General features: G+C 45.2%; 1 protein-coding gene across 1 annotated transcript in view; it reads right to left on the bottom strand.

The window, feature by feature from the left end:
- vat1l (vesicle amine transport 1-like) overlaps nucleotides 1–18832 on the bottom strand; it is an 80467-nt gene extending 61635 nt beyond the window's left edge. Inside the window, exons 1-3 of the mRNA XM_055648839.1 lie at nucleotides 18465–18832; nucleotides 3066–3195; nucleotides 1457–1672 (exon numbers count right to left, since the gene is read on the bottom strand). Coding sequence (XP_055504814.1) covers nucleotides 1457–1672; nucleotides 3066–3195; nucleotides 18465–18673 — 555 coding nt within the window. The 5' untranslated portion in view covers nucleotides 18674–18832. The remainder of the gene's footprint in view (nucleotides 1–1456; nucleotides 1673–3065; nucleotides 3196–18464) is intronic.
- Nucleotides 18833–23273: the final 4441 nt, after the last annotated feature.

Below are 23273 nucleotides of genomic sequence, written 5' to 3'. Positions count from 1 at the left end.
AATCAGCATCTGCAGTTCATTCTCCATCTTTTAGTCACTTTGTTGGAAAGGAATTATCTGACATTGGTCTAAACCTGTTTTTAAAGAAAAATAAAATGGAATGTTTCAATCTTGTGTCTCCATGTGTATCCAACCTCTCATTATAGCTAATACCCCTAACTCAAGGTGCATTCTGGTAAGTGTGAAGGAAAGAACTGCAGGTGCTTTAAATCTAAGGTAGATACAAACTGCTGGAGTAACTCAGCGGGACTAGCAGCATCTCTGGAGAGAAGGAATGGGTGACGTTTCGGGTTGAAACCCTTCTTCAGACATTCAGCATTCTAGTAAATCTCTTCTGCACCCTCTCCAAAGCCTCCACAACCTTCCAGTAGTAGGGAGTCTAAACCTGCATTTCCACCACACACTTGCTGGGCTCTGTCATACTCCCATTACTGCATTACTCCAAATGTAGCATAAGCAAAGACTTTATGAATGGCATCACAACTTTTTGAGAAAAACATTTTTCCCACAGAGAGTGGTGAATCTCTGGAATTCTCTGCCACAGAAGGTAATTGAGGCCAGTTCATTGGCTATATTTAAGAGGGAGTTAGATGTGGCTCTTGTGGCTAAAGGGATCAGGGGGTATGGAGAGAAGGCAGGTACAGGATACTGAGTTGGATGATCAGCCATGATCATATTGAATGGCGGTGCAGGCTTGAAGGGCCGAATGGCCTACTCCTGCACCTATTTTCTATGTTTCTATGTTTCTATGTTTCCTGACACAGTGCCCCATCCAATGAAGGAAAGTACACCATCTGCATTGTTTACCACTCTGTCAACATCTGTTGTCGCTTCCAGGGAACCCTGGATTTGCCCTGAAGATCCCCCTATACATGAATGCTGTTGAGGGGATGCCATTAATTGTACATTTACCCCCTTACATTTGACTTCCTAAAGTATATCACCTCACACTTGCTTGGATTAAATTCCATCTGCTTTCTTTACCACTCTACATGTGCTGACACATTCAGGGAGCCATGGACTTGGAGCCCAAGATCCCCTTGTATATCAATGCTGTTAAGAGGGATGCCATTAATTGTATATCTTCCATTACCTTTGACTTCCCGAAGTACATCACCGCACACTTGCTCAGAATAAACTGCACCTGATGTCTTTGCCACTCTATCTACTTGTGCTGACACTTTCAGCGAGCCATGGACCTAGGGTCCAAGATCCTCCTGTACATCAATGCTGTGAAGGGAGATGCCATTATTTTCTCCTTCCATTTGACTTTGCAAAGTACAATACCTCATACTTGCTCGGATTAAACTCCATCTGGCTTCTTTGCCTCTCTCTCTGCACCTGTTGACACTTTCAAGGAGCCATGGGCTTGGAGCCCAAGATCTCTCTGCACATAAACACTGTTAAGGGTCTTGCACAAGACACAAACAAAATGGCAATGCCGGAAGATTATTACCACTCCTCCACCAGCAGAGTGCACCAGCACGGACATTCCTTGCCGAAGATTCGCCACCTCGAACAGCATCATGTAGGCGGTTACAAAGTTCATGGGGAAAGCTGCAGCTTCCGCAAACCCCATGTCGTCCGGCATCGCGTAGACAAACTCCACCGGAGTGCAGACCACCTCTCCCCAGGCGTTATAATTCACGAAAGCCATCACCCGGTCTCCGATCTGAAACCGGGAAAAGAATCAACAATCAGCAGAGATGGCAGTGACACAAGACCCTGCATTACCCGCCAATATAGCACGCAACAAAGGCTTGGCACTGTACCTCGGTACACGTGACGATAAACCAAGCTAAACTATAACCATAAGCCTGGCCACATCTCTTAATTCCTACAGTGGCGCAGCGGTAGAGTTACTGCCTTACAGTGACTTGGACCCAGGCTCGATTCTGATTATGGGTGTTGTCTGTACAGAGCTTGCACATTCTCCCTGTGATTGTGTGGGTTTTCCTCGGGTACTCCGGTTTCCTCCCACACTCCACAGATGTGCAAGTTTGTAGGTTAATTGGTTTTGTAAATTGCCCCTAGAGTGTAGGATGGAACTAGTATATGGGTGATTTTGGTTGTTCTATGTTCTATGTTTTGCATGTTCTATGTTCTATGTTCTGTGTTCTGAAGGGAGAAGGTGGGACCGAGTGGACGAAACAGTGGAGGACAAGTTAGATGAAGGGGCAGAGTGGGGCTCAGAAGCTGGAAGGACAAAAGGGAGGATCATAAGGGCCAAAGATAAGTGAAATGAGTAAAGAAGGTTCTGGTGAAGAGTCAGTGAGACAAGCCATCTCATCTAAGGGCAGCACAGTGGTGCATCGGAGAGTTGCTGCCTTACAGCACCAGAGACCCGGGTTCCATCTTGACTATGGGATCTGTGGGTACGGAGTTTGTACATTCTCTTGTGACTGCGTAGGTTTTCTCTGGGTGATTTGGCTTCCTCACAAATTCCAAAGACATGGAGGTTTGTAAGTTAATCGGCTTCTGTAAATTGGCTCTAGTGCACAGGTTAGAACCAGTGAACAGGATGATCACTGGTCAGTGTGGACTCAGTGGGTCTATATCTATGGGCTAAAGTAAAACTAAAGAAAACTAATGGGGAGATGGGTGTGGAAGGAGAAAGAGGGAGGTTTTGGTGGAGTCAATGGGGGGGAAGGATTAAAGAAACGGAATGATGAATATTGGTTAAATATTTTTCTGTCGAGAAAGGAGATGATTTGGGAATTTAGGAAAGCTTCTTAAAGCTTTAACAAAAGGTAACCTACAGACTAACTGAAATACTGCCGATTCTGGTGGTGCAGCAGTAGTGTTGCTGCCTCCACCTGGGTTCTATCCTGACTACGGGTGTTGTCTGTACGGAGTTTGTACGATTTCCCTATGACCACAGGGGTTTGCTCCGGGTGCTCCGGTTTCTTCCCACACTCCAAAGATTTACAGGTTGGTAGGTTAATTGACTTTAGTAAAATAGTAAATTGTCCCTAGTGTGTAGGATAATGCTAGTGTAAAGGGATCGCTGGTCGACACGGACTCGGTGGGCCGAGGGGCCTGTTTCCACACCACACTAAACTAACCTCAAAGCCTTTTGCGCCGTCTCCCAAACCCTCCACAATGCCAGAGCATTCGAATCCAGGAACCAGAGGTGTCTTTGGTGGATTGTCTATGTTGCCTTGGCGAACCATCAAGTCGATGAAATTCAGGCCACTGGAAAGAGAGAAATTGGCAATTTAGAGTGGCAGCGACCTTTGAAATCTGAATTTTGGCCGTGAAGGAACTGGATGCAGGAAAAGTCAAGGATTGATCCAAATCTGATGACGATACCAAGTTAACTGGCAGAGAAAATAACGCAGAAAGAAATTGGAAGTAGCAGAGGGACATTGACAAAGGGTAATTGGTGAAAATAAGACAGATGGAGTTCAAATGGAAAGCTGGATGAGAGTGCTGTCTGAAGGCTGGGATGGTTTATGCACAGAGAATGAAAAGAATCAAGTTGAAAAATCCCAGAAAACTAATGAGTAGATACAAAAAAACAAGTTAAAAGGAAAATTGGCCTTTACCTCAAAATGACTGAATACAAACAGAATTAACTTAAGAGTTGCTAAACAACTCTCTTCAATTTCTGCAGATGCACCGTAGAGAGCATCTTATCGGGATGCATCACAGCATGGTTTGGGAACAGCTCCATTCAGGACCGTTAGAAATAGCAGAGTTGTGGAATTAGCCCAGACCATCATGCAAACCAACCTCCCTTCCATTGACTCCATCTACACTTCATGCTGCCTCGGCAAGGCTACCAGCATAATCAAGGATGAATATCACCTCTGTCACTCTCTCTTCTCCCCTCTCCCATTAGGCAATAGGCACAGAAGTGTGAAAATACATAACGAAGATAGACACAAAATGCTGGAGTAACTCCACGGGACAGGCAGCATCTCTGGAAAGATGGAATGCGTGACGTTTCGGGTCGAGACCATTTTTCAGACCTCTAGATGCAGGGACAGTTTCTTCCCATTTGTTATCAGGCAACTGAACCATCCTATCACCAATGGGGGGGGGAATGGTTCTGACCTCCTATATTAGAGACCCTCAAACTGTCTTTAATCAGACTTTACTGGATTTTTTCTTGCACTAAATGTTGTTCCCTTTATCCTGCATCTGTATACTGTGATTAGAATCATGTATACTCTTTACACTGACTGGATGTCACGCTACAAAAAGCTTTTCACTCCAACTTGGTACACATGACAATAATAAATTAAACTTTATGACTGTGTAGAACTAAACCAATTTGGGAAGGATGCATATTCTGGGGAGAAGCTACCATGGATTCACTAGAATGATCCTAACACTCCCATCCACATCCACATATCAATTTGAACTCAATTTGTCCATTTTAAATTATGCAGGAACCTTTAATAGAATAGGCACAATTTCCTTGAATAAATTATATTAAAGTTTGATCAATGGGTTGGATGAAGAATTTTCTTTGGTGACAAAAACTACAACGGTGCCTAAAGCTTAGGATTAGAGACATATTGTTCATGAATGATATCAGGGAGAACTTAGTTTAGTGATACAGCATGGAAACAGGCCCTTTGGCCTAACGACTCCATGTCAACCAATACAATAGTTATAAGATTGGCCAAGATTGACTGGCAATTATTTCTAAAAGGGTTGACGGTGGATATGCAATGGAAGACATTTAAAGACTGCATGGATGAACTACAAAAATTGTTCATCCCAGTTTGGCAAAAGAATAAATCAGGGAAGGTAGTACATCCGTGGATAACAAGGGAAATCAGGGATAGTATCAAAGTGAAGGATGATGCGTACAAATTAGCCAGAAAAAGCAGCATACCGGAGGACTGGGAGAAATTCAGAGACCAGCAGAGGAGGACAAAGGGCTTAATTAGGAAAGGAAAAATAGATTATGAAAGAAAACTATCAGGGAACATAAAACTGACTGCAAAAGTTTTTATAGATATGTGAAAAGAAAGAGATTAGTTAAAACAAATGTAGGTCCCTTGCAGTCAGAAACAGGTGTGTTGATCATGGGGAACAAGGATATGACGGACCAATTGAATAACTACTTTGGTTCCGTCTTCACTAAGGAAGACATAAATAATTTGCCGGAAATAGCAGGGGACCCGCGGGTCAAAGGAGTTGGAGGAATTTAGTGAAATCCAGGTTAGCCGGAAAGTGGTGTTGGGTAAATTGAATGGATTAAAGGCCGATAAATCCCCAGGGCCAGATAGGCTGCATCCCAGAGTACTTAAGGAAGTAGCTCTAGAAATAGTGGATGCATTAGTAATAATCTTTCAAAACTCTTTAGATTCTGGAGTAGTTCCTGAAGATTGGCGGGTAGCAAACGTAACCCCACTTTTTAAGAAGGGAGGGAGAGAGAAAACGGGGAATTACAGACCAGTTAGTCTAACATCGGTAGTGGGGAAACTGCTAGAGTCAGTTATTAAAGATGGGATAGCAGCACATTTGGAAAGTGGTGAAATCATTGGACAAAGTCAGCATGGATTTATGAAGGGTAAATCATGTCTGACGAATCTTATAGAATTTTTCGAGGATGTAACTAGTAGTGTGGATAGGGGAGAACCAGTGGATGTGGTATATTTGGACATCCAGAAGGCTTTCGACAAGGTCCCACATAAGAGATTAGTATACAAACTTAAAGCACATGGCATTGGGGGTTCAGTATTGATGTGGGATAGAGAACTGGCTGGCAAACAGTAGGAGGTAAAACGGGTCCTTTTCACAATGGCAGGCAGTGACTAGTGGGGTACCGCAAGGCTCAGTGCTGGGACCCCAGCTATTTACAATATATATTAATGATCTGGATGAGGGAATTGAAGGCAACATCTCCAAGTTTCCGGATGACACTAAGCTGGGGGGCAGTGTTAGCTGTGAGGAGGACGCTAGGAGACTGCAAGGTGACTTGGATAGGCTGGGTGAGTGGGCAAATGTTTGGCAGATGCAGTATAATGTGGATAAATGTGAGGTTATCCATTTTGGTGGCAAAAACAGGAAAGCAGACTATTATCTCAATGGTGGCGGACTAGGAAAAGGGGAGATGCAGCGAGACCTGGGTGTCATGGTACACCAGTCATTGAAAGTAGGCATGCAGGTGCAGCAGGCAGTGAAGAAAGCGAATGGTATGTTAGCTTTCATAGCAAAAGGATTTGAGTATAGGAGCAGGGAGGTTCTACTGCAGTTGTACAGGGTCTTGGTGAGACCACACCTGGAGTATTGCGTACAGTTTTGATCTCCAAATCTGAGGAAGGACATTATTGCCATAGAGGGAGTGCAGAGAAGGTTCAGACTGATTCCTGGGATGTCAGGACTGTCTTATGAAGAAAGACTGGATAGACTTGGTTTATACTCTCTAGAATTTAGGAGATTGAGAGGGGATCTTATAGAAACTTACAAAATTCTTAAGGGGTTGGACAGGCTAGATGCAGGAAGATTGTTCCCGATGTTAGGGAAGTCCAGGACAAGGGGTCACAGCTTAAGGATAAGGGGGAAATCCTTTAAAACCAAGATGAGAAGAACATTTTTTCACACAGAGTGGTGAATCTCTGGAACTCTGCCGCAGAGGGTAGTCGAGGCCAGTTCATTGGCTATATTTAAGAGGGAGTTAGATGCGGCCCTTGTGGCTAAGGGGATCAGAGGGTATGGAGAGAAGGCAGGTACGGGATACTGAGTTGGGTGATCAGCCATGATCATATTGAATGGCGGTGCAGGCTCGAAGGGCCGAATGGCCTACTCCTGCACCTAATTTCTATGTTTCTTTGTTTCTATAAGGTCATAAGCCATAAGTGATAAGAGCAGAATTAAGCCATTCGGCCCGTCGTCTACTGCGACATTCAATCATGGCTGATCTATCTACCCTTTCTAATCCCATTCTCCTGCCTTCTCCCCATAACCCCTGTTCTACCTTCAATGCACTATCCTACACTCTATCCTACACTCTATCCTACACATTAGGGACACTTTACAGAAACCAATTAACCTACAAACCTGAACGTCTTTGGAGGGTGCGAGTCTGATTTTCACCCAGTGAGTTGTGAATCTGTGGAATTCTCTGCCACAGAATGCAGTGGGGGCCAATTCATTGGACGTATTCAAGAGAGAGTTAGATATAGCTCTTAGGGCTAATGGAATCAAGGGATATGGGGAAAAAGCAGGAATAGTGTACTGATCCTGGATGATAAGCCATGATCATATTGAATGGCGGTGCTGGCTGGAAGGGCCGACTGGCCGACTGGCATACTCCTGCACCTACTTTCTATGTTTCTATGCAACCGGAGCACCCGTAGAAAACTCACGCGGTCACAGGAAGAAGGTGCAAACTCCATACAGTTAGCACCCGCGGTCAGGATCAAACCCGACTCTCTGATGTCGTGAAACCTGCTGGGCCACTGTGCTCAACGAGGTAAATGAAAGTCAGGTGGAGGTGTGACCTACACCAGCACAAGCCATTCTTTTGAGATTGGCAGGGAATTGTCAGGAGCCCCAGTATGAACAGCCGCCAGTGACTAACTAGCTGGAAGCAAATGCCTCTCGCTTAAACAGAACTGTCAATCCCTTGCTTCATAACAAGACATGGGCATTTGGTTCAAGTATATTAAACCTACAAAATAATATCGCTGACTCTAATATTAATCTCCTCGCAATTTCACTGTGATAGACCCGCTGCCACATAATTTGGTTGGACATAATCACTATTCTCTCTGAGGTAATACTGCGGTATAAATATACTACCTCATAAATAATAAAGTGCATGAACAGTACTGAAGGAAATAAATGTGAGTTGCTGTCTGTTTGATGTGTAGGAAGGAACTGCAGATGCTGTTTTTTAATCGAAGATAAACACAAAGTGCTGGAGTAACTCGGTGGTGGCACAGCAGTAGAGTTGCTGCCTTACAGAGCCAGAGACCCGGGTTGCATCCTGACTACTGATGCTGTCTGTACGGAGTTTGCGCATTCTCACTGTGACCGACTTACTATGGTTTCCTCCCACATTCCAAGGATGTAGAGATTTGTAGGTTAATTGGCGTCTGTAAATAATTGTCCCATGTGTGTGTAGGATAGTGCAGATGTATGAGGTGGTTGATCATCGGCAGGACTCGGGACTCTGTTTCCATTCTGTATCTATAAAGTCTAAAGTACAAGTTTGTAGGTTAATTGGCTTATGCATATTATTCCTATTGAATAGGATTGAACTAGTGTAGGGGTGATCGTTGGTCAGCACAGACTTTGTGGGCCAGCCAATGGGTGTGTTTCCACATTGTATTTCCTAACTAAACTTTTAATGGTGTTTGAGAGGCTTTTAAAAGTGAATATGAATATGCAGGGAATGGAGGGATATGGATCATGTGTGAACAGATGATAGTAGTTTAATTGAGCATCATGTTCAGCACATTGTGGACCAAAGAGCCAGTTCCTGTGCTATGATCATCAACCACGCGTTTATCTAGTTCATTCATCATAGTTGAAAACATTAGTGACGCAGTGGCGCTGGTTTCCAACAGGGACGGTGACGGATGCACCACACATCTCTGTCCTCCAGTTCCTGCGGACCTCCACCACTGGAGGTATAGGATTGAACCCAGGTTACTGGTACTGAGAGACAACAACTCTTTAGCTGTACCACTGCACCGCCCTAAGTATATATAATGTGAAATTCTGCTCACAAGGATGAGAACAGTGGAACTAGTAAAACAACTATAGCGGTGAAAGAGAGGGGGGGGGGGGGGGGGGGGGGGGGGGGGGGGGGGGGGGGGGGATAGGGAATGCAAGAGTTACCTGAAAATAGAAAAATCAATGTTCATACCACTGGGTTGTAAGCCGCCCTAGGTACTATTCCTCTAATTTGCATGTGGCCTCACTCTGACAGTGAGGACCCTGGACAGAAATGTTAGGAATCGGAATGGGAAGGGGAGTTAAAGTGTTTGGCGTGGACCAAGGTGGACCGAGCATAAGTGTTTAGTGAAACGATCTCTAAGTCTATGTTGCTAATTGGCATTATTACCAAAAGGACAACGGTTTACAATATTAGACCCTCCAAAACTGGTTGCAATTCCTCGTAAATAGATTAGGTGATAGTTGATGTACAATTAAAATGTTGGAAGGATAGCAATGTAAAAAATCTAATTTGAAAGGTTATGTGAATCATTAATGGTTATTGCTTCTTGATTCTCAACGTGCTCATTTTCCCATTAAATCAATCTTGCTTAATTCTTGTTAAAAAGATTTAAATTATCAAAAACAGAATGTTAACACCTGGAGTTTTACCTGATCCTAATGAAAGAATTGAACTGTGGAAGTATGGTATATAGTAATATATATATTAGGGCCAATGGGCTGGTAAAAAGGTTGGCTGATGTTTACTGTGTAGGTCCCTTGTTCAATGAAAATTTTGGAAGACCATATATCTGGTCATCTGGCCGGCCCTGCTCTGTTCTGGTCTTTTCCTACCTCTGGTTCCCTCCCCTCTACTTTTAGTCTGAAGAATGGTTCCGACCCAAAATGTCACCCAAAGATTTCTCCAGAGATGTTGTCTGACCTGCTAAGTTGCTCCAGCACTTTGTGTCTATCTTCGGTATAAACCAGCATTTCCTTTCTACAGACATCCGTGATGGGAGTAAACTTACATTGACACAATATGCTTCACTCAAGTCAACATGTTGAGATAGGGGAGGGTTGCAGAGGTGATGGAAGGCAAGCACAAATGGGAATAGATCTAAATAGGTTCCTAAATGGAAATAGGTTTGGTTTAGGAACAGGAAGCATGATCCAGCTGTGGCCGACAGGATAAGTTAGAGGATTTTGAGTTTAAGGTAATAGATGGTTGGCACCAAATTAGTGGGTCGAAGGGCCTGATTCTGTGCAGTATCTCTAATCTGACTCTTATCCTCTATACTACTCATAGTTCCATCTATCACCTAATAACTCCTTATTGAATCCTCCCTCTCACCCCTTCATGTTAGACAATAGACAAGAGGTGCAGGAGTAGGTCATTCAGCCTTTCGAGCCAACACCGCCATTCACTGTGATCATGGCTGATCATCCACGATCAGTTCCTGCCTTCTCCCCATATCCCTTAACTCCTCTATCTTTAAGAGTTTTATCCAACTCCCTTGAAAGCATCCAGAGAATTGGCCTCCACTGCCTTCTGAGGCAGAAAATTCCACAGATTCACAACCATCTGGGTGAAAAAGTTTTTCTTCATCTCAGTTCTAAATGGCTTACCCCTTATTCTTAAACTGTGGCCCCTTCCCAACATCGGGAACATGTTTCCTGCCTCTAGCGTGTCCAAACCCTTAATAATCTTATATGTTGCAATAAGAATCCCTCTCATCCTTCTAAATTCCAGATTATACAAGCCCAGCCGCTCCATTCTCTCAGCATATGACAGTCCCGCCACCCTGGCCATTAACCATTACCCTCCACAAACACAGCCCTGCTGCAGGGTCTCGACTTGAAACATTGACCATCCCTTGGCCTCTACTTGGCGCTGGTTGCTCAACTAACTGAGCTCTCAAAGTAGTTTGTTTGTTTCCAGATTAATTTTTGCTGGTTAACTGTGCTGACAAATACAGAATAGTGCTTGGCTTTACAAGAGCTATGGTTGAATGACAGGGCAAACCTGGAGGAGATAACTGTCCCGATCCTTCTCCTGCTACACTGGGATTATTAAATAAATTCCAAAATTAGAACAGGCAAAATTACAAATGCATCATAGAAAGCATCACAGCTTGGTTTGAGAACAGCTCTGCCCAAGACAGCAAGAAATTGCAGAGGGTTGTAGATGTAACCCAGTCCATCATACAAACCACATCCCCACCATTGGCTCCATCTACACTTCACGCTGCCTCGGGAAAGCACCCAAAATAACCAAAGACTTGCCCCACCCTGATCATTCCTTCCTCTCTCCGCTCGCATCTATCAAAAGGCATAGAAGCTTGAAACTATGCACCACCAGACTCAGGAACAGCTTCTTTCCCCCTGTTATCAGGCTTCTGAATGGTCCTTCCATAAGCAATGGTGCTGTCTAATTCACCTCTACCCCATTACAGACATTGTAGTTTGTCTATGGAACTAACACACTACAATGCTGCAAACTATATTCTGCCTTATGTATTTCCCCCATTCACTATATCCATCATACTCGAGTTTGAAGTGATTATTTTAATGTATAATATTATCAGATCTGATCGGTTAGCATGTCAAACAAAACTTTTCACTGTGTTTCGGTACATGTTACAATAATAAGCCTAAACTTTAACATTCAATCAGTAGTGAAATATGGAAACTTTATGCTACAGTTAAATGCACAAGAAACTGCAGGTGCTGGAATCTAGAGCAAAAAGAGAGATTTTGAACAAACTCATCCAATCATGCAGCATCTGCAGAAGGAAATGGATAGTTGACCTTTTGGATCGAGATCCTTCATTGTCAACTGTCAATTTCCCTTTTACAGATAAATCTCAGGATGGCGCAGCGGTAGAGTTGCTGCCTTACAGCGCCTGAGACCCAGGTTCGATCCTAACTACAGGTGCTGTCTGTATGGAGCTTGCACATCCTCCCTGTGACCATGTGGGTTTTCTACGGGTGCTCCAGTTTCCTCCCACATTCCAAAGATGTGCAGTTTTGTAGTTTAATTGGTTTCTGTAAATTGTCCCAAGGGTGTAGGATAGAATCAGTGAACGGGAGATCGCTGGTCGGCGCGGTCTTGGTGGAACGAAGGGCCTGTTTCCCACACTGTATCGCTAAAACTAAAAACAAAATAATGCCTTATCCACCAAGGCTGTTAAAATAGCCTTGAATAAGATAAATCAGGGAAGGTAGCACATCCGTGGATAACAAGGGAAATCAGGGATAGTATCAAAGCGAAGGATGATGCGTACAAATTAGCCAGAAAAAGCAGCATACCGGAGGACTGGGAGAAATTCAGAGACCAGCAGAGGAGGACAAAGGGCTTAATTAGGAAAGGAAAAATTGATTATGAAAGAAAACTGGCAGGGAACATAAAAACTGACTGCAAAAGTTTTTATAGATATGTGAAAAGAAAGAGATTAGTTAAAACAAATGTAGGTCCCTTGCAGTCAGAAACAGGTGAGTTGATCATGGGGAACAAGGATATGGCGGACCAATTGAATAACTACTTTGGTTCTGCCTTCATTAAGGAAGACATAAATAATTTGCCGGAAATAGCAGGGGACCGCGGGTCAAAGGAGTTGGAGGAATTGAGTGAAATCCAGGTTAGCCGGGAAGTGGTGTTAGGTAAATTGAATGGATTAAAGGCCGATAAATCCCCAGGGCCAGATAGGCTGCATCCCAGAGTACTTAAGGAGGTAGCTCCAGAAATAGTGGATGCATTAGTAATAATCTTTCAAAACTCTTTAGATTCTGGAGTAGTTCCTGAAGATTGGCGGGTAGCAAACGTAACCCCACTTTTTAAGAAGGGAGGGAGAGAGAAAACGGGGAATTACAGACCAGTTAGTCTAACATCGGTAGTGGGGAAACTGCTAGAGTCAGTTATTAAAGATGGGATAGCAGCACATTTGGAAAGTGGTGAAATCATTGGACAAAGTCAGCATGGATTTACGAAAGGTAAATCATGTCTGACGAATCTTATAGAATTTTTCGAGGATGTAACTAGTAGCGTGGATAGGGGAGAACCAGTGGATGTGGTGTATCTGGACTTCCAGAAGGCTTTCGACAAGGTCCCACATAAGAGATTAGTATACAAACATAAAGTACACGGCATTGGGGGTTCAGTATTGATGTGGATAGAGAACTGGCTGGCAAACAGGAAGCAAAGAGTAGGAGTAAACGGGTCCTTTTCACAATGGCAGCCAGTGACTAGTGGGGTACGGCAAGGCTCAGTGCTGGGACCCCAGCTATTTACAATATATATTAATGATCTGGATGAGGGAATTGAAGGCAATATCTCCAAGTTTGCGGATGACACTAAGCTGGGGGTCAGTGTTAGCTGTGAGGAGGATGCTAGGAGACTGCAAGGTGACTTGGATAGGCTGGGTGAGTGGGCAAATGTTTGGCAGATGCAGTATAATGTGGATAAATGTGAGGTTATCCATTTTGGTGGCAAAAACAAGAAAGCAGACTATTATCTAAATGGTGGCCGACTAGGAAAAAGGGAGATGCAGCGAGACCTGGGTGTCATGGTACACCAGCCATTGAAAGTAGGCATGCAGGTGCAGCAGGCAGTGAAGAAAGCGAATGGTATGTTAGCTTTCATAGCAAAAGGATTTGAGTATAGGAGCAGGGAGGTTCTACTGTAGTTGTACATTGTCTTTGTGAGACCACACCTGGAGTATTGCGTACAGTTTTGGTCTCCAAATCTGAGGAAGGACATTATTGCCATAGTGGGAGTGCAGAGAAGGTTCACCAGACTGATTCCTGGGATGTCAGGACTGTCTTATGAAGAAAGACTGGATAGACTTGGTTTATACTCTCTAGAATTTAGGAGGATTGAGAGGGGATCTTATAGAAACTTACAAAATTCTTAAGGGGTTGGACAGGCTAGATGCAGGAAGATTGCTCCCGATGTTGGGGAAGTCCAGGACAAGGGGTCACAGCTTAAGGATAAGGGGGAAATCCTTTAAAACCGAGATGAGAGGAACTTTTTTCACACAGAGAGTGGTGAATCTCTGTAACTCTCTGCCACAGAGGGTAGTCGAGGACAGTTCATTGGCTATATTTAAGAGGGAGTTAGATGTGGCCCTTGTGGCTCAGGGGATCAGAGGGTATGGAGAGAAGGCAGGTACGGGATACTGAGTTGGATGATCAACCATGATCATATTGAATGGCGGTGCAGGCTCGAAGGGCCGAATGGCCTACTCCTGCACCTAATTTCTATGTTTCTATGAATGCTTGAATAGCCTCAAAGGGCTGAATGGACTCTTGTTCCCATTCTGCTCTTGAAGATTTTACAGTATTATAACTGCAGCCAGTCTAACACACGTTTGAGACATGAATAGTGCAGCCTCATTATTACAGCTGTGACTGGCTAAAACCTTGCATTAACTCAGAAGCTAACAGAGGAGTCCATTACTTGTTATCTTCAAACAACCATTTGTCAAACTGATTGCAGTGCGATTTTAAATCTAATAGTGTTTTTTGCTTTAAAGAGAAAAAATATATATCAGAAAAATGGGAAAACAAAACAGTGTGGCAAATGATTAAATCCATCCCAAGATCAGTGATGGTCTTCTCCTTCCTTGCCCTTGGGCTAATTCATTGCAGCAAGGGGTATTAAAAAAAAAGGTACACCTTGGATTTAATAAATGTGCCACCGTGTTTCTGTTAGAAATAAAGATTATTTTGCACTTCAGTGTTAAGAACAGCGAGCAAAAACTCAATAGAGATGTCCAGACGTATGAAAGGTTAGGACTGGGTAAAGAGCACTAAATTGATTTGACTGGCTCAGGAAAATGTTTCACAGATGACACAGATTTAGGATAATTACAAAAAGAATTAAAGGGAGATTGAAAACTGCACGGTGAATGGTTAAAATGTGCAATTCCCTGCTGCAATCTGCTTCTAAAGGGGCAGCAATAAATTACATTTGGAATGAATTAGATGGTTTTGTACAGGAGGTGAATGTTAAATAAAGGGTGAGGAACTGGGGAATTGGGCGAGAATAAAACATTAGCCAGAATTAATGGGTCAAAGGACATGTTAAATGTTGGAACATTCCGTGGCTCTCATCTTTTACCCAATTACCAATCCAAAAATCCCCCGATTAACAGGTCTAGTTTAGTGAAACTAAGTCCCAATGTTACCGAGACCCTCATCCACACCTTTTCATCTCTTGACTTGGTGGTTCATAAGTTCATAATGTCATTCGGTCCCTCAGGTTTACTCGGCCATTCAACCATGGCTGATCTATCTTTCCCTCTCAACCCCATTCTCCTGCCTTCTCCTCATAACCCCTGATACCCAATACTAATCAAGAATCTGTCAACCTCTGCCTTATTTTTAACCTTTTTCTCTGGTTTGTATGGAAACTTATTATCTATTTTATGTAAAGCACTTTGGTGTCAATGCGAGTTGACTTCAAACGTGCTATATAAATAAAACTTACTTACTTACTTATAAATATCCACTGGCTTGCCATCCAGAGCCGTCTGCGGTAAAGAATTCCATAGATTCACCACCCTCTAACTAAAGAAATTCCTCCCCTTCTTTCTGAAGGTATGTCCTTTTATTCTGAGGCTATGTCTTCTGGTCCTCGGCTCTGCCACTAGTGGAAACATTCTCTCCACAATCACTCTACCCAGCCCTTTCACTATTCAATAAGATTCCCCCTCATCTGTCAAAACTCCAGCGAGTACAGGCCCATTGCCTTGAAACGCTCATCATTTTTGTGGTTACAAAGTCCACTTCACCAGTCATTCCTCATTTAATTTACAATCTGTCCATGTATAGCAAGCACCCACATGCAGCAAAACATCCAATTGTATGACTTGGTTTTGGTCGGAGAATAAATATTGGCCAAGACACTGGGAGGATTTCACTCACTCCAAAGAATGACTATGCATCTTTATTTCAGCTGGATAAGCAGTAAAGGCCCCAGTTGAATCATACATTCAATAGCAGAAACACCATTGGAAGATAAATACTGATCAGGATAAAGGAGATTTTACAGAATCCTCATTTGCAAAATAATGCTGTGGAATATTTTGTATCCCATTAGAAGAGCAGGCTCGGTTGCTGCGTTACAGTGCCAGAGATCAAGGTGCAAGGCTGACAATGGGTACTGTCTGTACGGAGTTTGTACATTCCCCCTGTGACTGTGTGGGTTTTCTCTAAGTGCTCTGATTTCCTACCACACTCCAAAGATAGACAGGTTTGTAGACTAATTGGTTTTGGTAAAAAAATGCCCCTTGTGTGTGGTAGTACAGTACTAGTATAGCACGGTGTAATCGCTGAAGGCCCCTCGGACAGTGTAGCTCTCCCTCAGTAAGGCACCACACTGTCACCTTGATTTTTAGTTTAGTTTAGTTTAGACATACAGTGCAGAAATAGACCCTTTAGCCCACCAAGTCCTTGCTGACCAGTGTTCCCCATATCAAGCACGAGCTTACACACTAGGAACAATTTACACCAAAGTTAAATTAACCTGCAAATCTGTACTTCTTTGGAGTGTAGGAGGAAACTGGAACACCCGTGGGAAATGCAAGTGGTCACAGGAAACCTGAAATCTGACGAAGGGTTTCAACCCGAAACATCACGCATTCCTTCTCTCCAGAGATGCTACCTATCCCGCAGAGTTACTCCAGCTTTTTGTGTCTATCTTTGGTCACAGGAAAAACATACAAACTCCATACAGACAGCACCCATAGTGAGGATCAAACCCGGGTCTCTGGAGCTGTAAGGCAGCAACTCAACCGCTGCGCCAATCCCTGTCTGGAGTATAAAGGGAACACATTTACACATACATACAACAAATAACTAGACCCATACAGACACAGATACACACGTGCCCATGCAGCACATACACTCTGCAAGCCACACACATTTTTTCCTTTAAACCCCCCCGGACCATAGCCTGCTTTCACACTGGGAGCAATATAGCACAGGCACCTGTCACTTCAACTTGTGTTTCTCTTAACATGCAAACACTGTTCTCTCCACTGAGCTATAGGGAGAGGTTGAGCAGGCTAGGACTATATTCCTTGGAGGACAGGAGGATGAGGGCTGATCTTATAGATGTGTACAAAATCATGAGCGGAATAGATCGCATAGATGCACAGAGTCTCTTCCCCAGACGAGGAGAAATTGAGAACCAGAGGACATAGGTTTAAGTTGAGGTGGGAAAGATTTAATAGGAATCTGAGAGTAACTTTTTCACACAATGAGTGGTGGATGTATGGAATGAGCTGCCAGAGGAGGTAGTTTAGGCAGGGACAATGGGCAAGTTAGGCCAAAGGGCCTGTTTATACGCTATATGATTCCATTACTCTCCTCCCCCTTTATTCCATTATTGATTCTGAAACAATTTCAGCAGCTTAAAGCTTAAAAAAGCCTAAGCTTAAAAAAAACCCCAACTGCGGGCAGATTTCAATTAAATTAACTGGCAACGTTTAAAATAAAAGCTCAAATCTTGCATGTCAGAAACATTTCTTAAAACAATTTAACCCTGTAACACCACCAAGTGTATCAACACAAACAATTTCCTGTCTAATTTCCTTCCTCCGAACCCTGATAAGGAAACAAGCTTCCCTCAGGGCCAACGATAATTCCTTGGTAATTTATCCGGACCAGAGGGGTTGCAAATGAATCTTCGGCAGGGTTTAATACAGGACAGTGCATTGATTTGGGATCTGAAATGATCACTCCATTAGTTAACAAGGGCGCAGTTTACAGAAAATAAACACGGGAGGGGGGGGGGGAAATGCTGCAGGAGAATTGATAAAGCATAATGACTGATATACAATTAAAGCAAATGAGTCATTAATATTAACAGGGGTTTAAGCTTGGTTATTTATGCTTATATAAATGAGCATTCTGCAGCCCATCACATTTTACAATTAAAAGTATAATTACGACGACAACAGTTTAGATACCACTTAGCATCGGGCTTAGTTTTCTTGCTTATCCTGGTGTTATAGGATGTGCCTTGTGTTTTAACGGTAATTTAAGATAAGTACGTATATGTTTTGTTCTTATATACAGTCATTATGTATACAGCGTACTACTTCACTTAACAGTATAGCAATTACACATATATAAGGTACATAAGTTAGCAGTTAAGTAAATTTACATGTAGCAGGATACATACAAAACATATCACATTCTAGATGTCTGTAAGCAGATGCGATATATATTGACAATGAATGGATACAAGTACACTGGATATGGATACATGTCTGAATATAAACAAGTACAGCGTTTATCAACAGCAAATATATAAAAAGCTAAAAATATTGCAAGTGTATAGGATTGGTGGAACATAAATCCACATGAACTACAAGCAAGTCTAATTTGGAGATACAGAATGCATAAGATGGTATATATGAAAGATGTTGCCTGTCAGTATGGATAGTTGGTAAATGTACAGGGAACATGTTGTCTGCAAGAACACACTAGTGGTAAATATATAGGATGTTCCTAAATATAATCTTAGACACACAATCAACGGTTGGATGTTCCCTGCGTGAATGTGCAGACCTAATGTCAATGTATAAGATGCCTCAGTGTACAAGTACAGACATACAGTCACTATGTAGTGATGGTCAATGTATAGAGTGCTCGCTATCTACAAGTGCAGTGTGGCAATCAATGTACTCCGTGATGCTCCGTGTCAATGTAAAGATGCTAACGGTCCAGGGCACACATTATAAACGCACCAGACACACACACACACACCAGACACACGCACACAGGACGGAGCGCAGTGGCTGCGGGTTAGACTGAACCGGCTACTTAACCAGGCCTTGACTCGGATCTTCAGCTCTCCTTCCAGTGGTTCGGGCATCGCCTTCCTGGCCACCCTGAGCTTGTTCAGCCCCCCGAAGCCGGAGAGGAGCACGGCTCGGATCTCTTTGGTGTCCCCCAGCCCGCTGCCCCGATCTTTCGCCGCATCTTTCTCAATCATGTGGTCCGTCTCCTCGCTCTTGTCCAACCCTTCGCTAGCCATGAGCAGAGAGGAGAGAGGTTGCCCGGGACACAGCAGGGATGGAGTGGAGTGGAGGGCAGGGCGGGTTGGGTGCAGGCAGAGTGTCTGTCTCTATCTCTCTCTCTCTCTCTCTCTACTGCACACGCTGCGAGTCCACCCCTAACTTCAACTGCGATTGAGCGCTAGCGCAGGCAGAGCGGTCGTAATGCAGGGAATACACCACGCGATGAGTTGCTGTAATCCATCTTTATACAGTGTGGCCCTGTAAGGGGAGGGGGGGAGGGGGGCAAACAGATTCAATAACCGGCTCCAAAAACAAAATGCTGTGTGTAGCAATCAGATCTCCCCTTTCAGGCGAGAGGGGAGATTGCCAGGACTCGAGGGTCTGAACTATAGAGAGAGGTCGGGCAAGCTATAAGACTCTTTTCCTTGGGAGCGCGTGAGAATGAGGGGTGATCTTTTAGAGGTGTACAAAATCATGAGAGGAATAGATCAGGTAAATGCACAGGATCTCTTGCCCAGAGTATAGGAATCTAGAACCAGAGGACATTGGTGAGGGGGGATATGTAATAGGTGCCTGATGGGTAACTTTTCCACACAAATGGGTGTAGGGTTTATGGAACGAGCTGCCAGAGGAGGCAGGTACTATCACAATGTTTAAGAAGCATTTGGACAGGTACATGGACAAGGTTAGAGGAATATAAGCCAAACTCAGGCAGGTGGGACAAGTGTAGATGGGACATGTTGGTCGGTATGGGCAAGTTGGGCCACTGGGCCTGTTTCCATGCTGTATGACTCTATGTGGGGAAAGATTTAATCGGAACCTGAGGAGCAACTTTTTCACACAGTGGGTGGTGGGTTTATGGAACCAGCTGCCAGAGGAAGTAGTTGAGGCAAGTACTATCACAGCATTTAAAGGACACTTGGACATGGATAGGAAAGGTTTAGAAGGATATGGGCTAAATGCAGACAGGTGGGACTAGTGGAGATAGTCTGCCTGGGCAAGTTGGGCCGAAGGGAATGTTTCCATGCCTTCTGTATGGAACGGGGAAAAGGTACAAACTCCGTACAGACAGCACCCATAGTCAGGATTGAACCCGTCTCTGGTGCTGTAAGGCAGCAATTCTACTGCTGCGCCACTGTGCCGCCCATAGATATGGATCGATTAGATAAGTCTCAGTGCGGGTAAGGGCAAACTGGAAGGGCTGCACAGAATTCTAATTGGATATATACATTTATTTCTGGAGAGGTGAATTTTGGAACAAAGCCATGTACTCCAGAAGGTCGAGGTTTGGATGTTCTTGTTGAATGTTGAGTTAGCTGAGTACAGGTAATAAGAATGACTTATTTGGAATATTTTAAGCAGTTTAGGGTCCCATATCTGAGGAAGGAAGGATGTGCTGGTGTTGGAGAGGGTCCAGAGGAAGTTTATGAGAATGATCCCAGGAATGTTTGGATTAATATATGATCAGCATTTGATGGCACTGGGCCTGTACTCACTGAAGTTTAGAAGGATGAAGGGACACCTCATTGAAACTTACCGAATAGTAAAAGGCCTGGACAGAGGGAATGTGGGGAGGATATTTCCACTTGTGGAAAAGTCTAGGACCAGAGGCCATAGGTTCAGTATAAAAGGATGTACCTTTAGAAAGAATGAATTTATTTAGTTAGAAGGTTGTAGTGCGTGGGTCTCAAAAGGAAGCACAAAGTCCAGTGTTTCGAGAGGCACCTTTTATTATGTTCCTCCCGGTTGTAGGGAAGACCAAACAAGAACAAGAGAAAGATGGTACCCAAACCTCTGCCTTTAAACCCTCTGGCTAAGGGCCGCCTCCGGACTGAACCACTCCCGTGCCAAGGGGTTCGACAGTATGATGACACGATCCTTGGGAGCCGCCACAGGACCCCCCCCCCCAACCCCCCCCCCCCGAACCAGAGACATGAAACGCACCGGCGGGCGCACGACCCGGCCGGTCCGCGTGCAGAAGTCAGCCGATCGTGGGGCTTGCGGAGGCATAGGTGGAGGGACAGGTCGAGGGACCGGCGTGAGGACAGGTGGAGTGACAGGCGGAGGGAGCCGTGAAGGGGGGTGCCCTCGAGGCCGAGGTTGGGCAACCAACTGGTCAATGTCCAGGTGCGCCGGCTTTAAACGGTCAATCGACACTGCCTCCGGCCGGCCCCCCATGTCCAGGACAAAAGTCGACTGCCCGTGTTCTAGCACCCGCAACGGACCCTCGTACGGCCTCTGGAGCGGCGTCCGGTGGGCATCACGGCGCAGAAAGACGTATGGGCAGTCCCTGAGGGCTGATGGCACGTGTGAGCGAAATGTCCCATGGCGGGACGTCGGGACGGGTGCGAGCCTGCCAACTCGCTCGCGAAGGCGCTTTAGGGTGGATGCTAGTTCCCTGCCGCCCCGGCGCCGACGGCACGAACTCTCCGAGCACCGTGAGTGGCGACCCGTACACGAGCTCCGCCGATGATGAGGCCAAGTCCTCTTTGGGAGCAGTCCGGATGCCCAGCATGACCCACGGCAACTCGTCCATCCAGTCCGGGCCGGAGAGTCGTGCCTTCAGTGCTGCCTTTAGCTGCCGGTGGAACCTCTCCACCAGACCGTTAGCTTGCGTGTGGTAAGCCGTGGTGTGGTGTAGCCGCACACCCAGCAAGCGAGCCATGGCTGACCACAGGTCGAAGGTGAACTGTGGCCCCCGGTCTGAGGAGATGTGCGCCGGCACCCCGAAGCGAGCAATCCAGTGCGCGGACAACGCACGAGCACATGTAGCCGTTGAAGTATCAGCCAGCGGAATGGCCTCCGGCCACCGCATGAAGCGGTCCACCATTGTAAGAAGGTGGGTGATGCCCTGGGACAGCGGGAGAGGCCCTACAATATCTATGTGGAGATGGTTGAATCGCCGGTGAGGTAGACCAAACTCCTGGAGAGGTGCACGGACATGGCGCTGGATTTTTGCCGTCTGGCACGGAATGCAGGTGCGAGCCCAATGGCCAACCTGCTTGCGCAGACCGTGCCACATGAAACGAGCGGCCACTAGTGCCGTTGTCGCCCGGATTGATGGGTGAGCCATTCCGTGGATCACCTCGAACACCCTCCGGCGCCAGGTGGCAGGGACAATGGGGCGCGGCTGTGCCCGAGATAGCAGTCCGGTAGGCGTGCACCTCATCGTCCATGAGCTGTGCCTCTGCCTGAGCAGAATAGTCAATTCTGGGCGCCATCTCGAACACGGCGTTGATAGCGGGGCGGGACAATGCGTCGGCCACCCGGTTCTCTTTCCCCTCGATGTAGCGGATAGATGTTGTATACTCCAATATGTCGGAAACCTTCGCCAGGGCGAAAGTGAGCGGCTTGTGGTCCGTGTAGGCGGTGAACGGGCGGCCCTCCAGGAAGTAGCGAAAATGGCGCACTGCCAGGTACAGAGCCAGGAGCTCACGATCGAATGCGCTGTATTTCGACTGCGCACGGTTGAGGTGCCGGCTGAAGAAGGCCAGGGGCCGCCAACCTCCGCCCGTCAGTTGCTCCAGCACAGCACCCACCGCCGACTCTGAGGCGTCCACCGTGAGAGCAGTCGGGCATCTTCCCACGGGTGCCCCAGCAGTACGGCCCGAGCAAGGGGCTCCTTCGCGCCATCAAATGCTGCCCCTGCCTCGTGGGTCCATCCAACGTTCTTGTTCTGCCCACCCGCCAGAAGTTGATACAGAGGCCGCATGATGTGGGCCGCGGATGGCACGAAACGATGGTAAAAAGCCACCATGCCGACAAACTCCTACGCCGAGGGGTTCGACAGTATGATGGCACGACCCTTGGGAGCCGCCACAAGGTGGTGATTCTGTGGAATTCATTCCCACGGATGGCTGTGGAGGCCAAATCATTGATGGAGTTTGACGGATTCTTGATTAGTAATGGTGTCAGGGGTCATGGGGAGAAGGCAGGAGAATGGGGTTGAGAGGGATAGATCAGCCATGACTGAATGGCGGAATAGACTTGATGGGCCAAATGGCCTCATTCTGCTCCTAGAATTTATGATGGATTGAAAGGATTTAGTGAGTACTACAGAGCCAATGCTCCTGCCCCTGAATATGATTCATCAACACATGCATCATATTAATGACGAAAATGAGAGAGACAGATTTAGCTTCACTGCTTGTTGTAATCAGATACTAGTTGGAGTACTCACACAGTTTAATGGGTAAGGTGCTAATGCAACGGTGAAGCCAGAGCCTTTGGGAATTGGGGAGGAGAAACTGAGGAACTACAAATTCCCTTTAATAACATTTGACAGGATTACAGTATAATTTGACTGGATAGCACAAAAAAACAAAGCTTTTCACTGTGTATCTCGGTTCATGTACAGACCAATACCCTATATGCTTTCAAATGGATTTCAGGGATAAATATAAAATAAATGACAAATTTAGGAGTGTATGTTTTGTTCAGTTGAATCTATATTATGTTTAAATCAGATGATTTAAGGTATAATGCTTCTCATTTTATTCCCCTGCATTGGGTTTGCATGAGAGTTTAATTATTCAGTAGTCTCTTCCCAGCAGCAAATCCTTGTTGTCATGTCACACCAACAATGTTCAATATAAAATATGATACAATGTGGAGTAG

This window comes from Leucoraja erinacea, chromosome 17 (assembly GCF_028641065.1).
Source record: "Leucoraja erinacea ecotype New England chromosome 17, Leri_hhj_1, whole genome shotgun sequence".
In the NCBI taxonomy this organism is placed as follows: Eukaryota; Metazoa; Chordata; class Chondrichthyes; order Rajiformes; family Rajidae; genus Leucoraja; species Leucoraja erinaceus.
This window is presented reverse-complemented; position numbering and strand designations above follow the sequence as displayed.